We start from the raw sequence: 18,533 nt of genomic DNA, 5'->3' as shown, positions 1-18,533 counted from the left end.
GTGCATCAGCGCGGTCAAACTCTGTGCTAGGGGAATGAATCTGCATCATCTGCAATTGTTTAGCTTTCCCATCCTGTGTTGTCAGTCGGACTAGGCCATAAAATTGTCGCACCAACGAAAAAGTGGCCTACAGTTGCAAATGGTAATTCATTCCTTTTGTGACACTGTTTGAATAGTACCAAAGGGGGAACTTTTTTTTATCAAATGTGATGCAAATTGTACATTTCAAAGAATATTTATTCAGCAACACTGGTCAAAACTATCAGCCGCATAGTGAAGTATCTCATCAAACTGGCCCACATTGGCCAAAAAAGTGCCCCACTTTGATTTAAAAAACTGGCCCACAGCATTTTGCGTTTTTGATTCGGCCATGGGCACATTTCCCTATAGGCCAGTCCGAGCCAGGTCAGCATCGATGTAATGTCTCCCGAAATAGATTTACAGGAAGGTTTTGACATCTGCACGATATGGGACCCCACACATTCTAATGAACCTTTCCGGAACTAGAGGCTCTATTCCAACCCTTATGGGAAGCAGTTCGGTATATAAACCGTCCCATGGGACCCTGGCGTGTATCTGATAAATCAATCCAGTAGCCAAGAATTCTCACACATCTGTGAGTTGAGTCGCATCTCCAAGCGGTGTCGGCCGTGCTCAATGTACCAGTCATTCTGCCTAATGAAATGAGAATGTGCCCACCGCCATATTTGACAGCTTCTACAAGCAGAGATAAAATCCGGGTGCGAACGCCAGTCCGTCTACGGCACCGCTCGGTGTGAGCTCGGCCAATGGGTGCGAACGCCAGTCCGTCTACGGCACCGCTCGGTGTGAGCTCGGCCAATGTAGATGTGCCCTGGTAGCGGCCGAGATCGAGAGTCCTCATTGGAATCCAATGTCGACTAGCTGATGTGCTAGCAGCGCCCGGGCCTCACCTTTTGAGATCCGACTATAACGGCTGCAAGAGCCATCTGGACACTGCGGGCCCACTCACATAGGCTCTGTAAATTGCTCCGGTCAGTCGACGCGGGATTTTCGCGGTCCGCTTTAGACATTGGGGCATGCGCCAGGCAACGCACCCATTCGAGGGGGGCGGGGGGAAGAGGGCGTTATTACAACGTCACGTGGGTGTTTGTGGGTAGTCGCCCACCGCCGGTGTAACACACATACAACACCGGCAAGTCTTCATCTCTCGCCACTTGGCCGCCCCAACACCTTTTCAGAAATAATGACGGTTGCCAAGCACTGCCCTTGGCTCCAGCCCAACACACAGATGTTGTGATGAAAGTCACATGACAGGGAACAGGCTTTAATAGGGTCCGTTACTCGGAAAAAGTACTAGTGTAAGAACTTCCCACGCTTACAGTAATTGGTCATTTATAACGCGCTTAATCCCCGGAGATTTCCGAGCGCAGACCAAACCTGTGTTGCTCCCATCGTCCTGCTTCCAAGGCGAGCCGCGCGTTGCCCCTGAGCTGTGTGTGGTCATCCGCTGACACAATGTGTGCAAATCAGGGATTTCTGATTGATCAAATCAGCGACTCCCTGATATTAATCAGGTGCATTCACGGGGTCTGCAGTTCTAGAAACGGTACCTGCAGATGAGTCGAGCGGTTTGTTTATGGTAGTGTTTCTTCTGTATTCATGACAGTGCCTGGTTTTTTGACATCACGTGATAGTCGTCTTCTGATTGGTTGCCTGTAGTTTCTCTTCTGACTGAATGGTTGCTGTGGGTAGTCTTCGAGGCCGTCCACAGCGGATGATTTCTGGATAGGGAAACTTGTTCTTGAGATTATCGAGGGCTGCTGCTCGAGGAACCATGGCCAGCGTTCACGAGAGCCTCTACTTTAATCCCATGATGACTAATGGGGTGGTGCACGCCAACGTATTTGGAATAAAGGACTGGGTGACCCCTTACAAGATCTCCGTGTTGGTGCTGCTAAGCGAGATGAGCATGGAGGACCAGGCCAACCTGTTGGAGCGCAGGCGACTGAATCAGCGTGTGCTGCCTCTACTGCAGGTGAGACATCTCAGTACAGTGGCCAGGTGCAGTGGGCGTCTGTCCCAAGGCATGTCAGGCGGAGTGGACTTCTTAAGGCTTCACTTCTTCTGCTGCTGAGTGGTCTCTCAGAGGGACATTAATTAATGAAGATTCTTTCATCTGATTAATTCAAAAACCAGTCTGGAAGGACACCCACAAATGAAATGACTTCGCCAACTTGTCATACCTCTTCTTCTACGAGATTTATTACGTTCACTGATAGAAATGGAGCTAAATTAAAGGGGGATCCCACAAGGTAGTGGCGGAGTTTGGAGGAGGGGCAAGAGTTCCAAGGGGGTGAAAGAAACGTTCAAAACAATAGTTTAAAAATGGGGCAATTTCTTGCATGCTGCTTCTTTCCAAACTCCGCAGTGCATCAATTCCACTCTAAATCACTTCCGTGGCAGAGGTGCACTAAAAATACGCTTGGTAATGCAGTAGAAGGCTGCCAGGGTAGTTCAGCAGGTTGAGAGGCCGTTGCAGAGATGTTCTATGTTTAAAACGGGTTGTTAATCGTGTGACTTTTTGCAATCCTTATACAAAACAAGTGCTATAATATTTGTTTGGCCAGGGGATGGGTTGGGATGGTTGCTTGCTTATATTCAGGGCAGAGGTGCGGGTGTCTCTGCCCCTGTAGTGTATATTTAAAAGTTGGTGCCCATGAACCCACCATTTAATTTCTTAATAACTGGTGCCAGCACAACAGAAGCATTTATTTCTGATTAAGCATTTTGACAAGTGTTAGGCATAATTGTACGCAGAACCCTTTGGGTGCACTACAACAACCCTGACCTCCTGGCAATAGGAACCCAACTGTTGGTATAAATCTGTACTACACAGGTTGGCAGCATGTTGAGCAGCCAGACTTATCTCAAGATGGGTCAATTGGAGCTGCAGGGGAGTTACAGAGATTCACAGTGACAAGTATTCAAATAAACACTTACACACAAGGTTTCTTGAATAAACAATTATTAATTTATCAGTCAGTTAGAATAAGCCTTCATCAGAAAGGAGCAATATAATAGTAAAACTCAAATACACTTAAAAACACTCAGAGTTTGTCAAGGGGAAAGATTAATATGACATAACAAGAGATCTCATAAATATTCTCAAAGCAGGTAAGTACTTTTGTAACCCCCCCCCCAAATACAACGTTAGTTAACCCTTTCCTGTAAGGAAGACCAAACACATTCACAGAGGGAAGAAGAGTCATTCAGGGAGCTCTTTCCTGGAAGGAAGACCAAACACATTCACAGAGGGAAGAAGAGTCATTCAGGGAGCTAGGCTAAGCCAAAGTCAATTGAGCAAAAGTCTAGGTGAAACTGAAGCACTTCCCAGAGGTAAGTCAAAGTCTTGCACAATGTTTTAAAAGTCTTTGTAGAAAGAAGAATTCAAAGTAGGACCACAAGCTGGTTTGGCTTGTGAAGTTATGAAGCTATCAGCAACTCTACAGAGCAACCACAACAAGTCTGACCAACAGAGAACAAGTGTAGTTACACAACAAGAGGTACGTTCTCTCAGACTTTACAGTACCTTTGGATTGAAGAAAAGTGCAGCAGGTGACTTCTGTTCTTGTGCAGCTCTGCAGATCTCACTGTTCCTGGGCCTCAGTTGTGGGGACAAGAGGGAGGACTTTGGGGACTCCTGCACTGCAATCGAATGGTCACCGCTCGCAACCTGCAATCCTCAAACAAGTGGCACTTCGGTGATTCAGCTCCTCGCGACTACCGCAAATAGCAACACTGTGGTTTCTGGCTGTCGAGATGGATTTTCCTTGCTTCTGGGGTCTAACACTCTGCTTAGATGGCTCAGGCAGTCCTGCTTCCTGGGAGTCAGGAAGATCTTTCTGGAGCTCTTGGCCAACTTAAAAGCAACGTACACAAACGGGTGTTCCTCTTGTTGGTGTTTCGGTTTCCAGCAGCACTCTGTGGAAATGCAACCAGCTCCAAGAGAATGTCCAGGTGGCTTACTTTTGGAGTTGATTGGTCCCACCAACTCAAGGGGAGAAGTAGTCTTTGCAGGGGCTTCTCTGTCGATAAGAATTTGGAGTTTCAGCACAGCAGCAGGGCTTCACTGGGCAAACCAACGGTCCAGGAGTTGCAGCAGGCGTCCTCTTCAGGTTCTTCTTCGGTTCATTCGTCCAGTGGTCGACTCTGCCTTCCAAGTCAAAAGCCTCGCCTTTTATTCAGTTCTATCCCTTCATTCCAGCCTAACTGTGAGTCACCCAGCAGGGCGGCTGTCCTTGCCGGACAGTCAGCCGGCCAATGACTACAGAGTGCATTTGGGTCTTTTAGGAGATTAAGCACAGGGAGTTTCAGGCACCTCCCTTACTTCCTGCCCACTTCTGACACCCTGGAGCCAGATGCGGGCTTCACTCGTGAACCCCGCCAAAGGCAAAGCGAACAAAGGGACCAAACCTGGTGTCACGCGCAGAGTAAATCTCAAGAAGGACCTTTCCCCAAAGAAATGGCGAGAAAAGAAGACCAGGGCCATTTTGACAAAAATGGCTTCCTTGGGTGCTTTACTGCAGCTGCGAACGCATCCCGCGGTAAATGCACACCACGGTAGTTCAAAGTGAACCACTGCCACCAGCCATTCATCCGGGAAAGGTTAACATAAAATTTTAACATGAGAAGCTAGTCAAAGGGGATACTAAGTAACCCCTCCCGCATCCTATTGTAAGATAGTGTGTGCTGGGTCTAGAAAGTAACAAATGTAAGTAAAGTCAATTTCACTTTACTGCTCTGGGAAACAGTAGTTTATCCCAGAGAATGTATTCAAACCTTTGGGAAATGTAAAAGACTTCCCTGTGCCACTGCACTGAAGGTGCTGTGTGACACAACGTAAAAGATGATGCCTATGAAGTTAGTCAGGCTCCACAACCAAAAGAAACCGTGTTCAAAATCGCATGAGAGAGTGGGGGAAAAAGGGTCTCACTCTCTCCATGCTAAAAAAATCAAGTCCTCAAAAATCCAGCAAAGTTGCTGGGGGTCTCTAAGGTGGAGGTAATTGGCACATTTCTGAGAATTCTCCCTAACAACAAGCATATAATGTATTTTATAAATACAACCTGTGATAAAACACAAGCACAAACATTACAGGGTATTTTTTTTCGTGGTTCGACAAAAAAAGAAACACATTTCAGAAAAAAACTAGTTAGTGGAAGTGTAAGCAGGATTTTTTAGTTTGGAAATGACTTTTTTTCTTTCTATGAAAGTGTAAGATGCACATTTGGAAAACAATAGTTTGCCCAGCATGTAGAAAGCCTGCTTTTAACAGTGATGGCCCCCACTCCAGTGATAGTCATGGCCCATTGATTCCCATGGTGTCACTTTCAGGCCAGAAGAAAGGAAACCGGCTGACCAAATAGTGCCTGCAAACACACGAATGACTGGAGGGAAAGGAGCACAGAGCAGATTAGATCACCAAGCCCTCAGCTTCCCTCAGCGAAGCTGAAGCTCAGTAAATCCTCGTCGGAGCTGCGGCAGGCTGGGTACACGATCCAGGGCGATATCTGATGCCAGATCTCGGACAGACCAGAGTCGGCCCATTGACCAGTGCTGATTACGATGTAATGTATATGTTGTCACATTAGTTAAGAAATTAACTCTTGTTGTACAAGTTCTTTATCATATTCTATCATAGAATGTTTTATTCAGACCATTAACATGATCTAATGCCCAGCACTCTCAAATAGATCCATGTCAGGCTAGTAGTTTTGCATTGTATTAAATTGAAGGACTAAATGCCCAGAATGCCCACCTGAAATTGTTATTTAGAGCGCTGTGAATCACCAAGACAATAGAGTATGTTGCAATTGGAAGAGATGTACTACTTAAATCGGGAAGGGAGATAATTAATTGACCGCAATATTGGATTTGTTTATACTTAAATTATATAGTTGCTTCTCCAGGGGATTTTGTTAACAATGCACCGTAAAACATGTATATGCAATCCTTTAAGCATCCCCATCGAATGCGTAACAAGGTCACCTAGTTCTGGAGTTTGCATATCATTCTGGAGCTTGTGGGTCTGAATTTAAAATGGGAATTAAGTGTTCCAAAAGATACAACCAGATCACATGGGTAAGATCCGTTTATGCCTAGCTACTCCATGTCTAGTACGTAACACCACATTTCGCTCCTGCATGTAACCCTGACCGCCTTAAGTCTGTACATACATGATATGTCCAATACGGAGGTTGCCGGTTGCATTTGGCCCGCTTACCACCCCTACCTACCAGTCTTTATCTCTGCCGTACTCGCAGCGCCTCTTTTCAGCATGTACCAATCATAAAGCGCTGTCTCTTTTGTATAATCCTAACACGCGTAGTCGACTATGCATAGCCTGTGTTTTGAACCCTGCCTATTGATTTAATTGCCCATGCTAGGCCTCATAGTAGCCCACTGTATGCATTGCCTCTGTTTTGAAACCAGCCCACTGCTCTAACTGCCCTGCGACAGCCTTATTGGTAGCCTATTGCAGACACTGCCCTTATTTGAAACCAGCCCATTGCGCTACCCTCCCACCAGCCTTAACTTAGACCACTACCCAACCTTAGCTATCCACCATGTCCTCCTTCCATAGAGCCACGCTAGCGCTTGCCTCTCTTCTACCTTTAGTTCACCCAGGGATACCAGCACTCCCAAACGGCACCCGATCCACCTTACCCTTACCCAAACCCCCCTATCCCCTCATCACACCTCCCAACACCATGTGGACTCACTCAGCCCCTCTGAATGGTTACGGCATTATGCCTCACGACCCACACCTCTTGTCCTGCTCCCACTCCACACCCGGAACCAAAGACCTGGTACACGGTTTATTAAACCCCAAGTTCCTGTTAAGCCCAAGAATATACCCAGTCCCTCCCCTCACCCTCCTCCCCATATGTACACTAAAATCTCAAATCCCCTGCCACCACCCACAAACATCAAAGGAGCCCTTCTCGATGCTTGGTGCCTTGTGCACGTGCCCCAGAGATCTCTGACATCAACAGCCTGGCCTTTCTAGCAGTCACTGAAACCTGGCTTCACCAGGAAGCAGGCCCTGCTCTCTCCTTAGCACTACCAGAAGGCTACACCATCATCAGAGCCCACAGAATATCCAACAAAGGCGGGGGAGTGGCCTTCATCACCAAATTCCACCTAGCTCTCGGAGCCATACCCCAAATCAGCTTCCAATCTGCAGAACTCCTAACTGTGAAACTATCACTGACACCCTCCACCATAATACTCGTGCATCTTGTCTACCGGCCCCCCAGCCCGGCATCCCCCTTTTGAGAGCGATATTCTTGATCTCCTTTCTACACATACCAAACTCGCATCAAAAACTATCCTCCTAGGCGACCTAAACCTCGGCCTCCATGACCCCAACGACCCACATGCCCAATCATTCGCTAACTCTATCTCCAACCTTAGTTTCACACATAGAATTTCCACTCCAACCCATTCCAAAGGCAGAACCCTGGACTGGATAGCTGACCTTAACTGCTCTATCACCATCACCCAAAACAGTCCTGTTGCATGGTCTGACCACCACCTCATCCAGTTCTCCATCTCTGGACCGCCCCCAACAAAAGCCAACATAGAACCTCCATCACTAGCCAGAAACTGTCGAAACATCTCCAGGACTTTAAAAAGAGCCGCCGAAACCACTTGGCGAAAAACGCCCTCTACCGCGAATAGAACAGCGTTCACGCTAGCATCCGCGACATACAAAACAGCCATCCTGTCAGCCAAACAACATAGCTATGATACCAGAATCCAAAATGCCAATTCCAGAACCAAGGAATTATTTAGCATCCTAAAAGAGCTAGAGTCCACAGCACCCCCCACCCAATGCTGCATCAAAAATGTAGAATGGTGCACCAAAATACAGCAAGTTTCTCGCAGACAAAATCACCCTCCTCCAAAACAAAATCAAAGCTAAAAAAGCCAGTCATCAAAAGGACCACCAACCTCCTAACCTCAACCATGACAGAACAACCCCCGCTTGTCCCTCATTCTCCTTCTCTCAAGTAACACTTAGGAAGTCGAAAACATTATTAAAAGCCTAAAACCCTCACATTTCCAAGGTGATGTCTTCTCGGCCACTATAATCAAGGATGGAGCTAAAATCCTATACCCTTTCATCACCACTGTGATCAACTCCTCATTCGCCTCCAATCAGGTAACCCAAAATCTTAAGGAAGCATGGGTCATGCCACTATTAAAGAAAGCCAACCTGGACCCGAACATCCCCACCACCTATAGGCCTATAACCACTGTCCACTTCCTCCTAAAAATCCTGGACCGGGTGGCATATCTGCAAATTCAGAAACATTTAGACGAGAACAACCGCCTCAGTCTTAGAGAATCCGGATTTAGACCTAGACATGGAACCCAGACAGCCCTCCTAGACCTAAAGATTCAAATGGACGACGCAAAGGATAAAGGTAAACTAGCAGTCCTTCTATTACTAGACCTATCTGCAGCCTTCGACCTCGTCGACCACCAAATCCTTGCCAAACACCTATCCACAGCAGCAGCATTCTCCTCTAATGCTTCTGATTGGATCAAATCCTTCCTAGCAGACCGCACTACCAGAGTCTTTTCACCCTCATCCTCCGCAGACCCAACTCCAATACTCTGCGGCGTCCCGCAAGGTTCTTGCGTGTCACCCACTTTTATACAATATCTTTACGAAGCTCCTCTTCACCGCCTAGACAACTTGGGTGTCGTCTACACTAATTATGCCGACGACACCCAAGTCCTCATCCACCTTACTGGCTGCTATGACCATGACTCCAAACTACTCAACAATATCCATCTTGAAATTCAAGCCTGGATGGCCGACAACGGCCTTTGTCTCAATGACGACAAGACAGAGTTGATGATCGTAGGCTCTCAGGCACCCCTGAGCAAGCTCGATTGCAGATACTCATGTTTCGTCATCGATAACAACACAATCAGCATCTCCAAAGAGATAAAAACCACGGGGGTTTATCTTGGTTCAACCCTCTCCCTCAGAAAACAGGTCAACAGCGTTGCATCCTCTACAGCCTACACAAACAAACTAATCTATAGTTGTAAATCTTTCCTATTCACAAATAGTTGCTTAACGCTAGCCAGAGCATTCGCCCTCTCCAAAATTGATTATTGTAACACACTATTCCTCGGCACCTCGGAACACAACCTCAACAAACTCCAGGTGCTTCAGAATAACTCCCTAAGAGCAGCACTCAGCCTCCCGAGATCCTGCCACATCTCCACACACAGACAAAATGCCAACTGGCTGCCCATCCGTGACAGAATTACCCTTCGTACTCTGGCCATCACGCACAAATGCCTCACCAATTCTGCCCCGAAATACCTGGCAGATAAACTCTGCCTCCACCAACCCACCCATATCACCAGATCTTCGAACTCCTCAAACCTAGTGGTCCCAAGATACAACCTAAAATCAGCAGGCGGCGCCAGCTTCCCAGTACAAGCAGCCAAATGCTGGAACACCATCCCCACCACCCTCAAACAGGAACCCTCTTTCCTCACCTTCAAAGCTGCCATAAAAAACATGGCTAAGCAACAACCCCCCTCAGTAAGAGACTAGCCGCCTACCTTGACAGATCCCACTGTAACCAGCGTCCACCACTGTATAATCTCCTGTGTATTTTCGTATTCCGACCCAGCTGTAACCAGGGTCACTTTCTCTGTTATTTATCTGTATAACTTGTATAATTGCTGTAAATCTCTAACCTATATTCTCAAGCGCCCAGTTACCCCAGGGTTCGGCACGCGATATAAGTAATAAATACAAACAAATACAAAAAATACAGGGACACTGGTAAGTAGTAAGGGTTTATTTAATGAGGCTTCTTCAGGTTGCATGTACTGACTCAACTGTACTCCATTAACGTTGATGGAGTACAGTTGAGCTGTACATTAACATTAAAAGGGAGAGACTCAAATGGTTAAGTGCGGAGGGAAGCAATGCCTGACTACTGTGCCATTGACTGCGGCTTTCCGATCGGATTCTATCGACCAGGCACTTTGTATGCTTCCTTAATGACTATTACATCTCTCAGCAATGCCATTTGTTTAAAGATGATATACTGAGCTGGTATGGTGTTATTCAATTTTTCTTAAGGTATATTTCCATTTCTTCGGAGATCAACTGGACTCCATTATCTGTAAACAAAGTAGCAGAACAGCCCACTACTAAATATGAATTTCAAAAACTCTACTACATCTTTGGTGATAATATTCTGTGCAAAACAAACTTCTGCCCATCTAGGTAGAAAATCAACTAACACCATTCAATAGGTTTGTATCCCTGACATCTTAACTGGACCCACAATATTGAACCCCACTCTTTCCCATGGTAAATTTGGTATGGTGATCACTGTCATGGGATTGCATCTTGCGGAACATGCTTTCTCGCTATTCACATGAATGACATTCTCTCACAATCTTTTCAACCTGCATGTTACAGTTTGGCCCCCAAAAATCTTGACTAATTCTTTGTTTTGTCTTTGTACTCTGATGCTAGTTTAATTATTTTATTTCTAATACATTTTGGGGGAATTATTTGATCACCCTTAAGATAAGCTTTTGTCGCATGTTATTCATTAGCTACACTTAGAGCTTCACGTTTTAGAACTTCACTAACCTCCTTGATCCTTATCAACCTTATTGCCATCTAATGCTATTTTATTTTCTCTACGTAACCTTTCGTCATCCATGACTTTGTCCCATTTTTCCTTAAACGCATGTTGTTCAATACTCGGCTCTTTATCATCATCCTCACTCTCTATTTTAACTTCTTTTTTTAGTTGTCAATCTAGAAAGACAATTGTCTTCCTTATGCCCGGTACATACTCAAAATCCCATGTATATTCTTGTGAACTAGTTATCCACTTTCTTACTTGAAACAATACTTTGTCTAGACCTTTTAGTATTTATATTTCTTTAAGTGGTTTATGGTCAGATATCAAACTCGATCTTGTACCCCATTAAAAATGGCCTGAATTTCTCCTCCATCTATTTGACCACCAATAACTATTTTCCTATGGTGGAATTATTTTTCTCTGCTGATTCTCACTCTCTCCTGCCCCACAACCCTTCATTACTGGCAGCTGTTGTATTTATACTTTTCCCGGTAGATTTATAATTTTCTAAAGGTTGCGCTACATTAAGTATTTCTTTGACATTTACATACTCTGATACACATTTGTCATCCCATTACAAAGGTGTTCCCTTCTTAGCAAGTTTCCTCATGTTGGTCATAATGGTGGTAAAGTGTGGTATGAATTTAGAATAATATTTGGCCATTCCTAGAAATGACATAACTTGGTCCTTATTGCATGTGCTCTTTTCTCTTTATATTATATACAGTCTATCTTTGGTGCTTTCATGACCCAGATATTCTATTTGTCTCTTGCATAGATTTGTTTTCTTTGCTTAGTGTCATTCCAGCTCTACCAATGATTTCTAAAATATATTTGAGACACTTGTTGTGCTCTTCTGGATCTCCCCCATATATCGGGTCATCCTCTTGAAAATACACAATGCCTTGTTCACCTTGAAATAAATGATACACCACTCTCTGAAAAACAGCAGTAGCTGAAACAAGGACAAAGGACATTCTAACACATTGGAACAAACCTTCTGGCATAATACTGGACCACCATGTTCTCCTCCACTATGCCCTCCTGGACTGATGATCCTGTCATGCCCAGCGCAGGCTGAGACGGCAGGGCCTGCTGCTCCATTTGACTTCCATCAAGTGGCGGAGGACTATGTGCAATGACTTATCATAGCCCTCAAACCCACAAATGATTCTCTATTTCTGATGCCTGCTTATGCTGCAAGGCGTATGGCTCAAGAAATCTCCCCGTTTATGACCGATTTCATAAGCAAATCTCTGGTCTAAGGAACTGTACCCAGAAGCTACAGAATGCCATCATTATGCCACTGTTAAAAAAACCAAACTTGGACCCGGCCTTTCTCAAGAATTACTGGCTGGTAGCAGGCCTTCCATGGCCCGGAAAGATTCTGGAAAAGGTGGTTACCTGCCAGTTGCAGGACCATGTAGAAACAGAGTCACTGCGGGACTGCTTTCAATCAGGTTTTTGGCCCTAGTTTGGAACAGACGGTGCTTTTGGCTGTGCAGGATGACTTTTTAAGTGTTGTGGACCAAGGAAAGCTATCACTGTTGGTGATGCTGGACCTTTCTGCGGCCTTTGACACATTGACCACCATATACTGCTCAACTGCTTGAGAGTGGTAGGCAAGGTCTCCTAACATGTCAATAAGTGATTCGGCTAATTTTTGTCCAACCGACAAGAGCGGGTCAAATTGGCGGGGGGAGGGTATATTGCAGACCCTATCCTGATGGGAGGTGGAGTTCCACACAGGTCCTCACTATCGCCCCTGCTTTTTAACCTGTACTTGTGGCCGTTGATGGATATTCTGAGGAGTCATAGAGTGAATTATCATTTCTATGCCGATGACACACAGATTTTTTTTATCAAAATTCAAAATATTGAGGACACTTTTCCTAAGGTTAAACGGTGCCTGGAAGAAAAAGTGAGTGAATGTCCAAAAACCAGCTGCAGCTGAATGCATCCAAAACGGAGCTAGCACTGTTTGGACTGTCAGAAACCTGAAGGTGTCTCACTTGCTAGTCCCGGGGATCTGTTATCCAGGTGGCCAGGACACGGCCATCGCTATTGGATCCAGTTCCTGGGGGTGGCCCAGTGGGGGACGCTAAACTGGTTAAGGGGTCTTGTGGAAATGGAAGTGGGACACCGATGGGTACGAAAGGGTACCCCCTTCCTGTAACGCCTTTTCCCCATCCTACCCTGTAGGATATTTTAAAAGCTCTACCCCGCCCCTTTTTCCGACGTGAACACTTTCCTACACCATAACAGACAACGGACTAACACCAGAGCCGTTTACCTAAAATGTCCCAAGACAAGGGTCGGGCCATTGTCAATAACCACGCACACCTGATGGCCCTTTTCCTTGCCCATAGGGATAAAAGACGGAGCACAAGGGCACACTACGAGCAAGGCCGAGCGCACAAGGACACAGCTATACCGGACCGGCAGTTCAAACCGAGGAGAAAGGGGGCGAGACCTAGAGAGACGATGAAGAGGGAGCTGCCCTTGCCCTTTTCAACTCAGACCCGCGAAGCCCACGAAAGGGACATCATAAGACCGGGAGTCGCAGCTGGCGTGTGGAGGAACAAATGTCAATGGTGCCCGGGGGCCTCCCGCATTGATAACGCAGGCGGGGAGGCACACTGGTTACTGTGGTACCATCCTTGACTCCAGAAGCAAGACAAGCCAACGTGTTCAACACAGCTGGTGAGTCGAAGGAAGCTGATAGCCAACCGAACTGTTTTGAGACCAAGGTTGTGAGTGACAACATTATATGAACGCAAAGAACATGAGAAGAAAGAACTTGTGTGTGTTTGAAATTTTGGGAAGAGCCGAGGCATGGGCAAGCTGCAGTGTGGTCAGGCACCGTAGGAGTGCTCATTCAAAAGGACTCTGGCTGGCCCCTTTTTGTTTTGTATTGAAACTGCAAGTACTAGAAGGCCATAGGAACGAGAGGTGTGAGATGTCAGTGGTCCTACAAGGGTCATGTCAAATCCCTTGTACAATCGAAAGCCTCTGACCCATTGCAGAGAGAAAGCTAGGGCAAGGGAACCTCGCTTTTTGATAAGATTGTGAACTGTGGAATAAGGCAAGTGTAAACCCGGCAGAGGGAATGCCGAAAGAAAGCTAGGAGAAGGGAACTCACATTTTCTGCTGAAAATGAGCGAATCATGAACTTTGTTAGCTATCTTTAACACAGTTCATGAATTTCTATGTGAACCCGACGGAGGTATGCCAAGGGGAAAGTTACTGAAAATGAATCGTGCATTGAGGTAGAGCAGAGTGAACTGTATATTTGGCAAACGTGAACCCGGCAGAGGGATGCCTGCGAGTTGGGGGTGAAGAGTAATACACCCGGGAATATTGTGTCGACAAGAGTGAACCCGGTTGAGGGTTGTCCACAGTGTTAGTTGTTTAAAAAGACATTAATGCTCCAGAATGTTACGAGCTGTATTTGAAAGGCCGTAGTGAACCCGACGGCGTGAGGCCCATTCTGCAACGAGATCCTAGGGACGAAGAGCAATCGCCCAAGGTGCAAGACCACCAAAGGAACTTTTGTTTGTTTATTGTTTTGATCCAGCAGGCCTTCTAAGGCAAGCGATTTTGAGGAAAGAGACTTGACCCTCGAAGGTTCTGGTATCGTGGAATAGACTTGTGAACCTCGTGCCGGAGAGGCCCAGGTGTGTGCTGTGCTCAGGGAGTCCCGTCTTGTTCTGTGATAAAACGTGGGGAAGGGAGACACCGCCATACCATCCTGATTTATCATTTTGTGAACACTTCTTTCTTTTCTGGTGAACGTTATCCCACACTCTTTTTGTAACTTGGTGAGAAGGATTGGCAATAGTTGTTTTTTAGTATAGGCCCTTTTTATTTGACAAGACGCTACTAGGACTGCCTTATTATTATTTGATGGTTGTAGCTTGCTCCCATCTTAGTTTTAGGTTTAGATTAGGGGTTTACTCACTCATCCGTACAGCTTAATAAAAACCTTTGAACTGTGATCACTTGTCTGCCTTTACTGTTGCCACCATGAGTTCCTTACAGGACCTAAACATCAGTTAAGGCCACAGAAGAATCCTTTGTTCCTAGAATCTTGGCTTAGAGCTGGGGTTTGCTTCTAGGATAAAAAATATGGGTTGCATCTGGCAGGATAATCTTGGAAATGATGGTAAGATTGGTGCGACGGTACAGGCCATTTTTTACTCGCTATGATTGCTAAAGCAAGCGTTGCCGTTCATTCCAGGAGAAGACCATACGATTGTGGTGGTTGCTATGACGAATGCCCATCTGGACTATTGTAACAGCCTTCTGATCAACTGCATAGGCTTCAAAAAGCCCAGAATGCGTCCGTTAGACTGGCTCGGCCTTTTAGGTAGATTGGCCCATGTATCCCCTTTTTGCGGAAACACTGCATTAGTTGGCAGTAGAAGACGGTATCAAATTTAAGGTGGCGTGTCTGATTTTTAAATGTTTAAATGCACTGGCCCCTGATTATTTGAGAGATAAAATCTGTTGTTACCAGCCGAATGGGATGCTACGATCTACTGACTGTTCCCCCGTCGATATGCATCTCAAGAGGATACAGAAGGTTTGCTGTCTTTGGTCCGAAGCTATGGAATATCATCCCCAGAGAGATTAGGGCCTATTAAATGCTTTATCCGTTCCGTAAAGCCCTCAAGAACTTTCTTTTTAAATGGTGGGGAAGGGGGTTGCGTTGGCGGCTTAACTCATTTATCAAATGGGATTTTCTGGGTGCACCACCTCTATGCCATTTGTGTTTTGACACCAACTGCACTGCTATATGGTTGGGTTCATCATGAGCATGCTATAAATAATCAATCAAATCATAAATGCTGTACAATTCTTTGATGATGGATGTATTTAATTTTGATGATAGGCTGATTTGTGGTACAGCGTCGAAAACCTCTTTGCTTTTCCCTAGGTGGTCAGTAATTCTGCAATATTCGGAATTGGGTGTCTGTCCAGAACTATATTATTTTATTTAGTGCTCTTAAATCAATGCATAGTGTCACTTTACTTTAAATATTTGTAATGTGCGACCATGGACTGTGGTTTTAAGGGTGCAACAGACATAAAAACATCCAGATACAAGAGCCAGGAACATTCCCCAGGTCGAAAACCAGTAGAAGGGGCTTCAAGTGAACAGGAGGGTCTTAAGTTTCCTTTTAAAGAGCTCAGTAGATTTGAGACATCTGAGCTCCAATGGTAATTCGTTCCAAGCCTTCGGGGCTGCAAGGTGAAAAGCTCCCTTAGAAGCGTTCACCGTCCTACTTCTGGGAATAGACAATAGATTGTTGGATCTCAAGGCTCTCCTATGAACATTCAGTCAAAAGATCCTGTAGGTAGGCCGGCATGACACCTTGCCTGCATTTGTGCATGATTTTTAACAATCGAAACCGGATTCTTGACTCTACCGTGAGCCAGTACAGAGCCCGTCTCTCAGATGACACATGGTCTCTTTTCCCGAGTCCCACAACCACATGAACTGTCCAGTTCTGGACAACCTGTAGCCTATTGCAATCAGTTTTGTTAATGCCCACATGGAGGCTGTTGCAATAGTCCAGTTTAGCTCCAACAATTGCTCTCGCAATGTTTTCTGCATTCACTTTGGTGATGAAAGGTGTAAGGCGAGAAAGGAGCTTGATTTAGTACGAGCTAGATGATACTACATTACCAATGTAATCTTTCATACTAAGGTGTTGATCGAAAATGTCACCTAAAGTCTTGATCTTCTTCAGTGGAATGATTTTGGAATTGCCAATGTGAAGGCTTTCATAAGTAGGGCCAAGTTTTTTAATCTTATTAGGAGTACCAACTATTAGCAGCTCGGTCTTAGTCCTATTCAGAGCCAGATTGTTTATTGGTATTGAATTTTCGATCAAGGCGTATATCCTATTGAGTTGTGCTTCATCAATGTTGTGGATTCCGGAGATGGGGATGACGGACCGCGTATCATTCGTGCAATTAGTAAACCTCACCCCCTCTTGAGCCAAGAGAGCAAAGAATGGGGCAGTAAAGATGTTCTATAAGCAGGGGGAGATGCTCCCTCCCTTCAGGACTCCATATTTCAGTGTTAAAGGTGGTGCTATGGTTCCATGTCATTTCATTGTGGGTTTTTATTTTCCAGGTTTTTTACAGCATATTTTTAATAAAAAACACATTGAAAATGTTTAATTTCATTTTTGGGGGTGTCAAAGCCCCCCATTCTCTTTAATTGTTTATATATTCCCTGAACACCCACACCCAATATATATAATTTTCTAACTATCCCCCCCCCTAAAAAATGTGATGGGTTTTTTCATTAAAAAATGTGCGGTTAAAAAAACCCAGCGAAAAAACATCCTGTGATAAAAGGACATTGTACTGGTGCTACAGCCTCATAATAGAAACTCGCTCTCACGGTTGCTAAGAAAGGATGAAGTCCTTTGAGCCGCTGCCGGTGAGAAGTTGGCGACCTTCTTCAGCCTGGTGACCAAGATGGAATGGTCAACCTGGTCGAAGGCCGTCGACAAGTCAAGCAGCATCAACGTTGAGGCTTCGTTCTTATCCATCCGATCAAGGAGCCTAGCCTTAAGTTCCAGGAGCGCAGTCTCTGTCCCGAATCCTGGTCTGAAACCCGATTTGAAATCTGTTGAGGATGGGGAAGTTATTAAAGTACTCCGCAATTTGGGTATAAGCCAACCGAACTAGAATCTTTAATAAGAATGGGGTGTTAGTAATGGGCCTATAATTAAGTGGTACGTCAGCCGCGAGCCTGTTTTTTTTTTTTTTTATTTTTTTTTCTTTTTTTTTTAGAATCAGGGTTATCCAAGCCTTCTTAAGATTTTGGGGAACAGAGCCCTCAGAAAAAGATACCTTTACAAATTTGCAGATCACTTCTAAGAGCTTAGGAGGGCAAGTTTTAATCATGGCAGCCGAACAAGGGTCCCCAGTACACTTAGTGGCCTTTATCCGTTCCACTATAGTACCCAGTTCTGTAACCGATCTAGCAGAAAGCTAAATTGGGGAATAGTAGTGCCAATAATACCGGAATTTGCCCCTCTTATTTTCAATATCAACCCTGATATTAGTCAGCTTGCCCTGCATGGTGTCCTGAATGGCAGAGCACCATGCCTCATCTTTCAGCAACTGAGAGGAGTCTGGAAAGTGGGCTGTTTCTTGCTCCTTTAAGATCTTAAAAAGCTCTTGAACATCAGATTGCGCATTCTGCACTGTGGTGTTGAATGAGTTTTTTTTTTTGGCTTCGATGATTGCTAGCCTGTAGGATTTTTCAGCACCTTTTATAGGCTGCCAGTGCTGGTGGAGTTGGGATTAAGTTTCCAAGCATAGTAGAGTTTGAGGGTCAAGGCTTTGAGTTTTTTTAAGTCGGAATAAAACCAAACGTTACCTTTTTTCAAGTCCTTGCTTATTCTCTGCTTTAGTGGGGCCAGAATATTACAAAATGTTATTGATATTATTGGACAACAAACTTGCCAGCTCATCAGAGGTTCTCTGTTCAGAGGACACAACCAATGGACTCAGCATAGGCTCAATCTGTTCCGTGGATATGTTCACGTTTCTTGAAGACTTACACTTAACCTTACAGTTTTTACTCTTCCTGGGAAATTGTGCCTGCACTGTAAATAGTATAAAAGAGTGGTCAGACCACAGGCAGGGCGAAACTTGAAAATTCCTGGATGCAATCTTCAGGGTGGAAACCCAGTCTAAGGTGTGCCCTAGACAATGGGTCGGTCCCATGTTTTTGTTTTGTTCGAAGCCTAAATCAGACGGGGCTACAGGCAAATCTGATACCATTTTATCTTCCTCGTTACCCAACCAACAGTCACCTAA

At 45.2% G+C, this 18,533-nt stretch overlaps 1 protein-coding gene across 1 annotated transcript in view; it reads left to right on the top strand.

Moving 5' to 3' along the window:
• Positions 1-1,672: 1,672 nt before the first annotated feature.
• Positions 1,673-18,533, top strand: part of ANAPC5 (anaphase promoting complex subunit 5) — a 655,776-nt gene continuing 638,915 nt past the window's right edge. Inside the window, exon 1 of the mRNA XM_069619569.1 lies at positions 1,673-2,017. Coding sequence (XP_069475670.1) covers positions 1,817-2,017 — 201 coding nt within the window. The 5' untranslated portion in view covers positions 1,673-1,816. The remainder of the gene's footprint in view (positions 2,018-18,533) is intronic.

Source organism: Ambystoma mexicanum, chromosome 10, assembly GCF_040938575.1.
Source record: "Ambystoma mexicanum isolate Mex_15411 chromosome 10, UKY_AmexF1_1, whole genome shotgun sequence".
NCBI classification, from domain to species: Eukaryota; Metazoa; Chordata; class Amphibia; order Caudata; family Ambystomatidae; genus Ambystoma; species Ambystoma mexicanum.
This window is presented reverse-complemented; position numbering and strand designations above follow the sequence as displayed.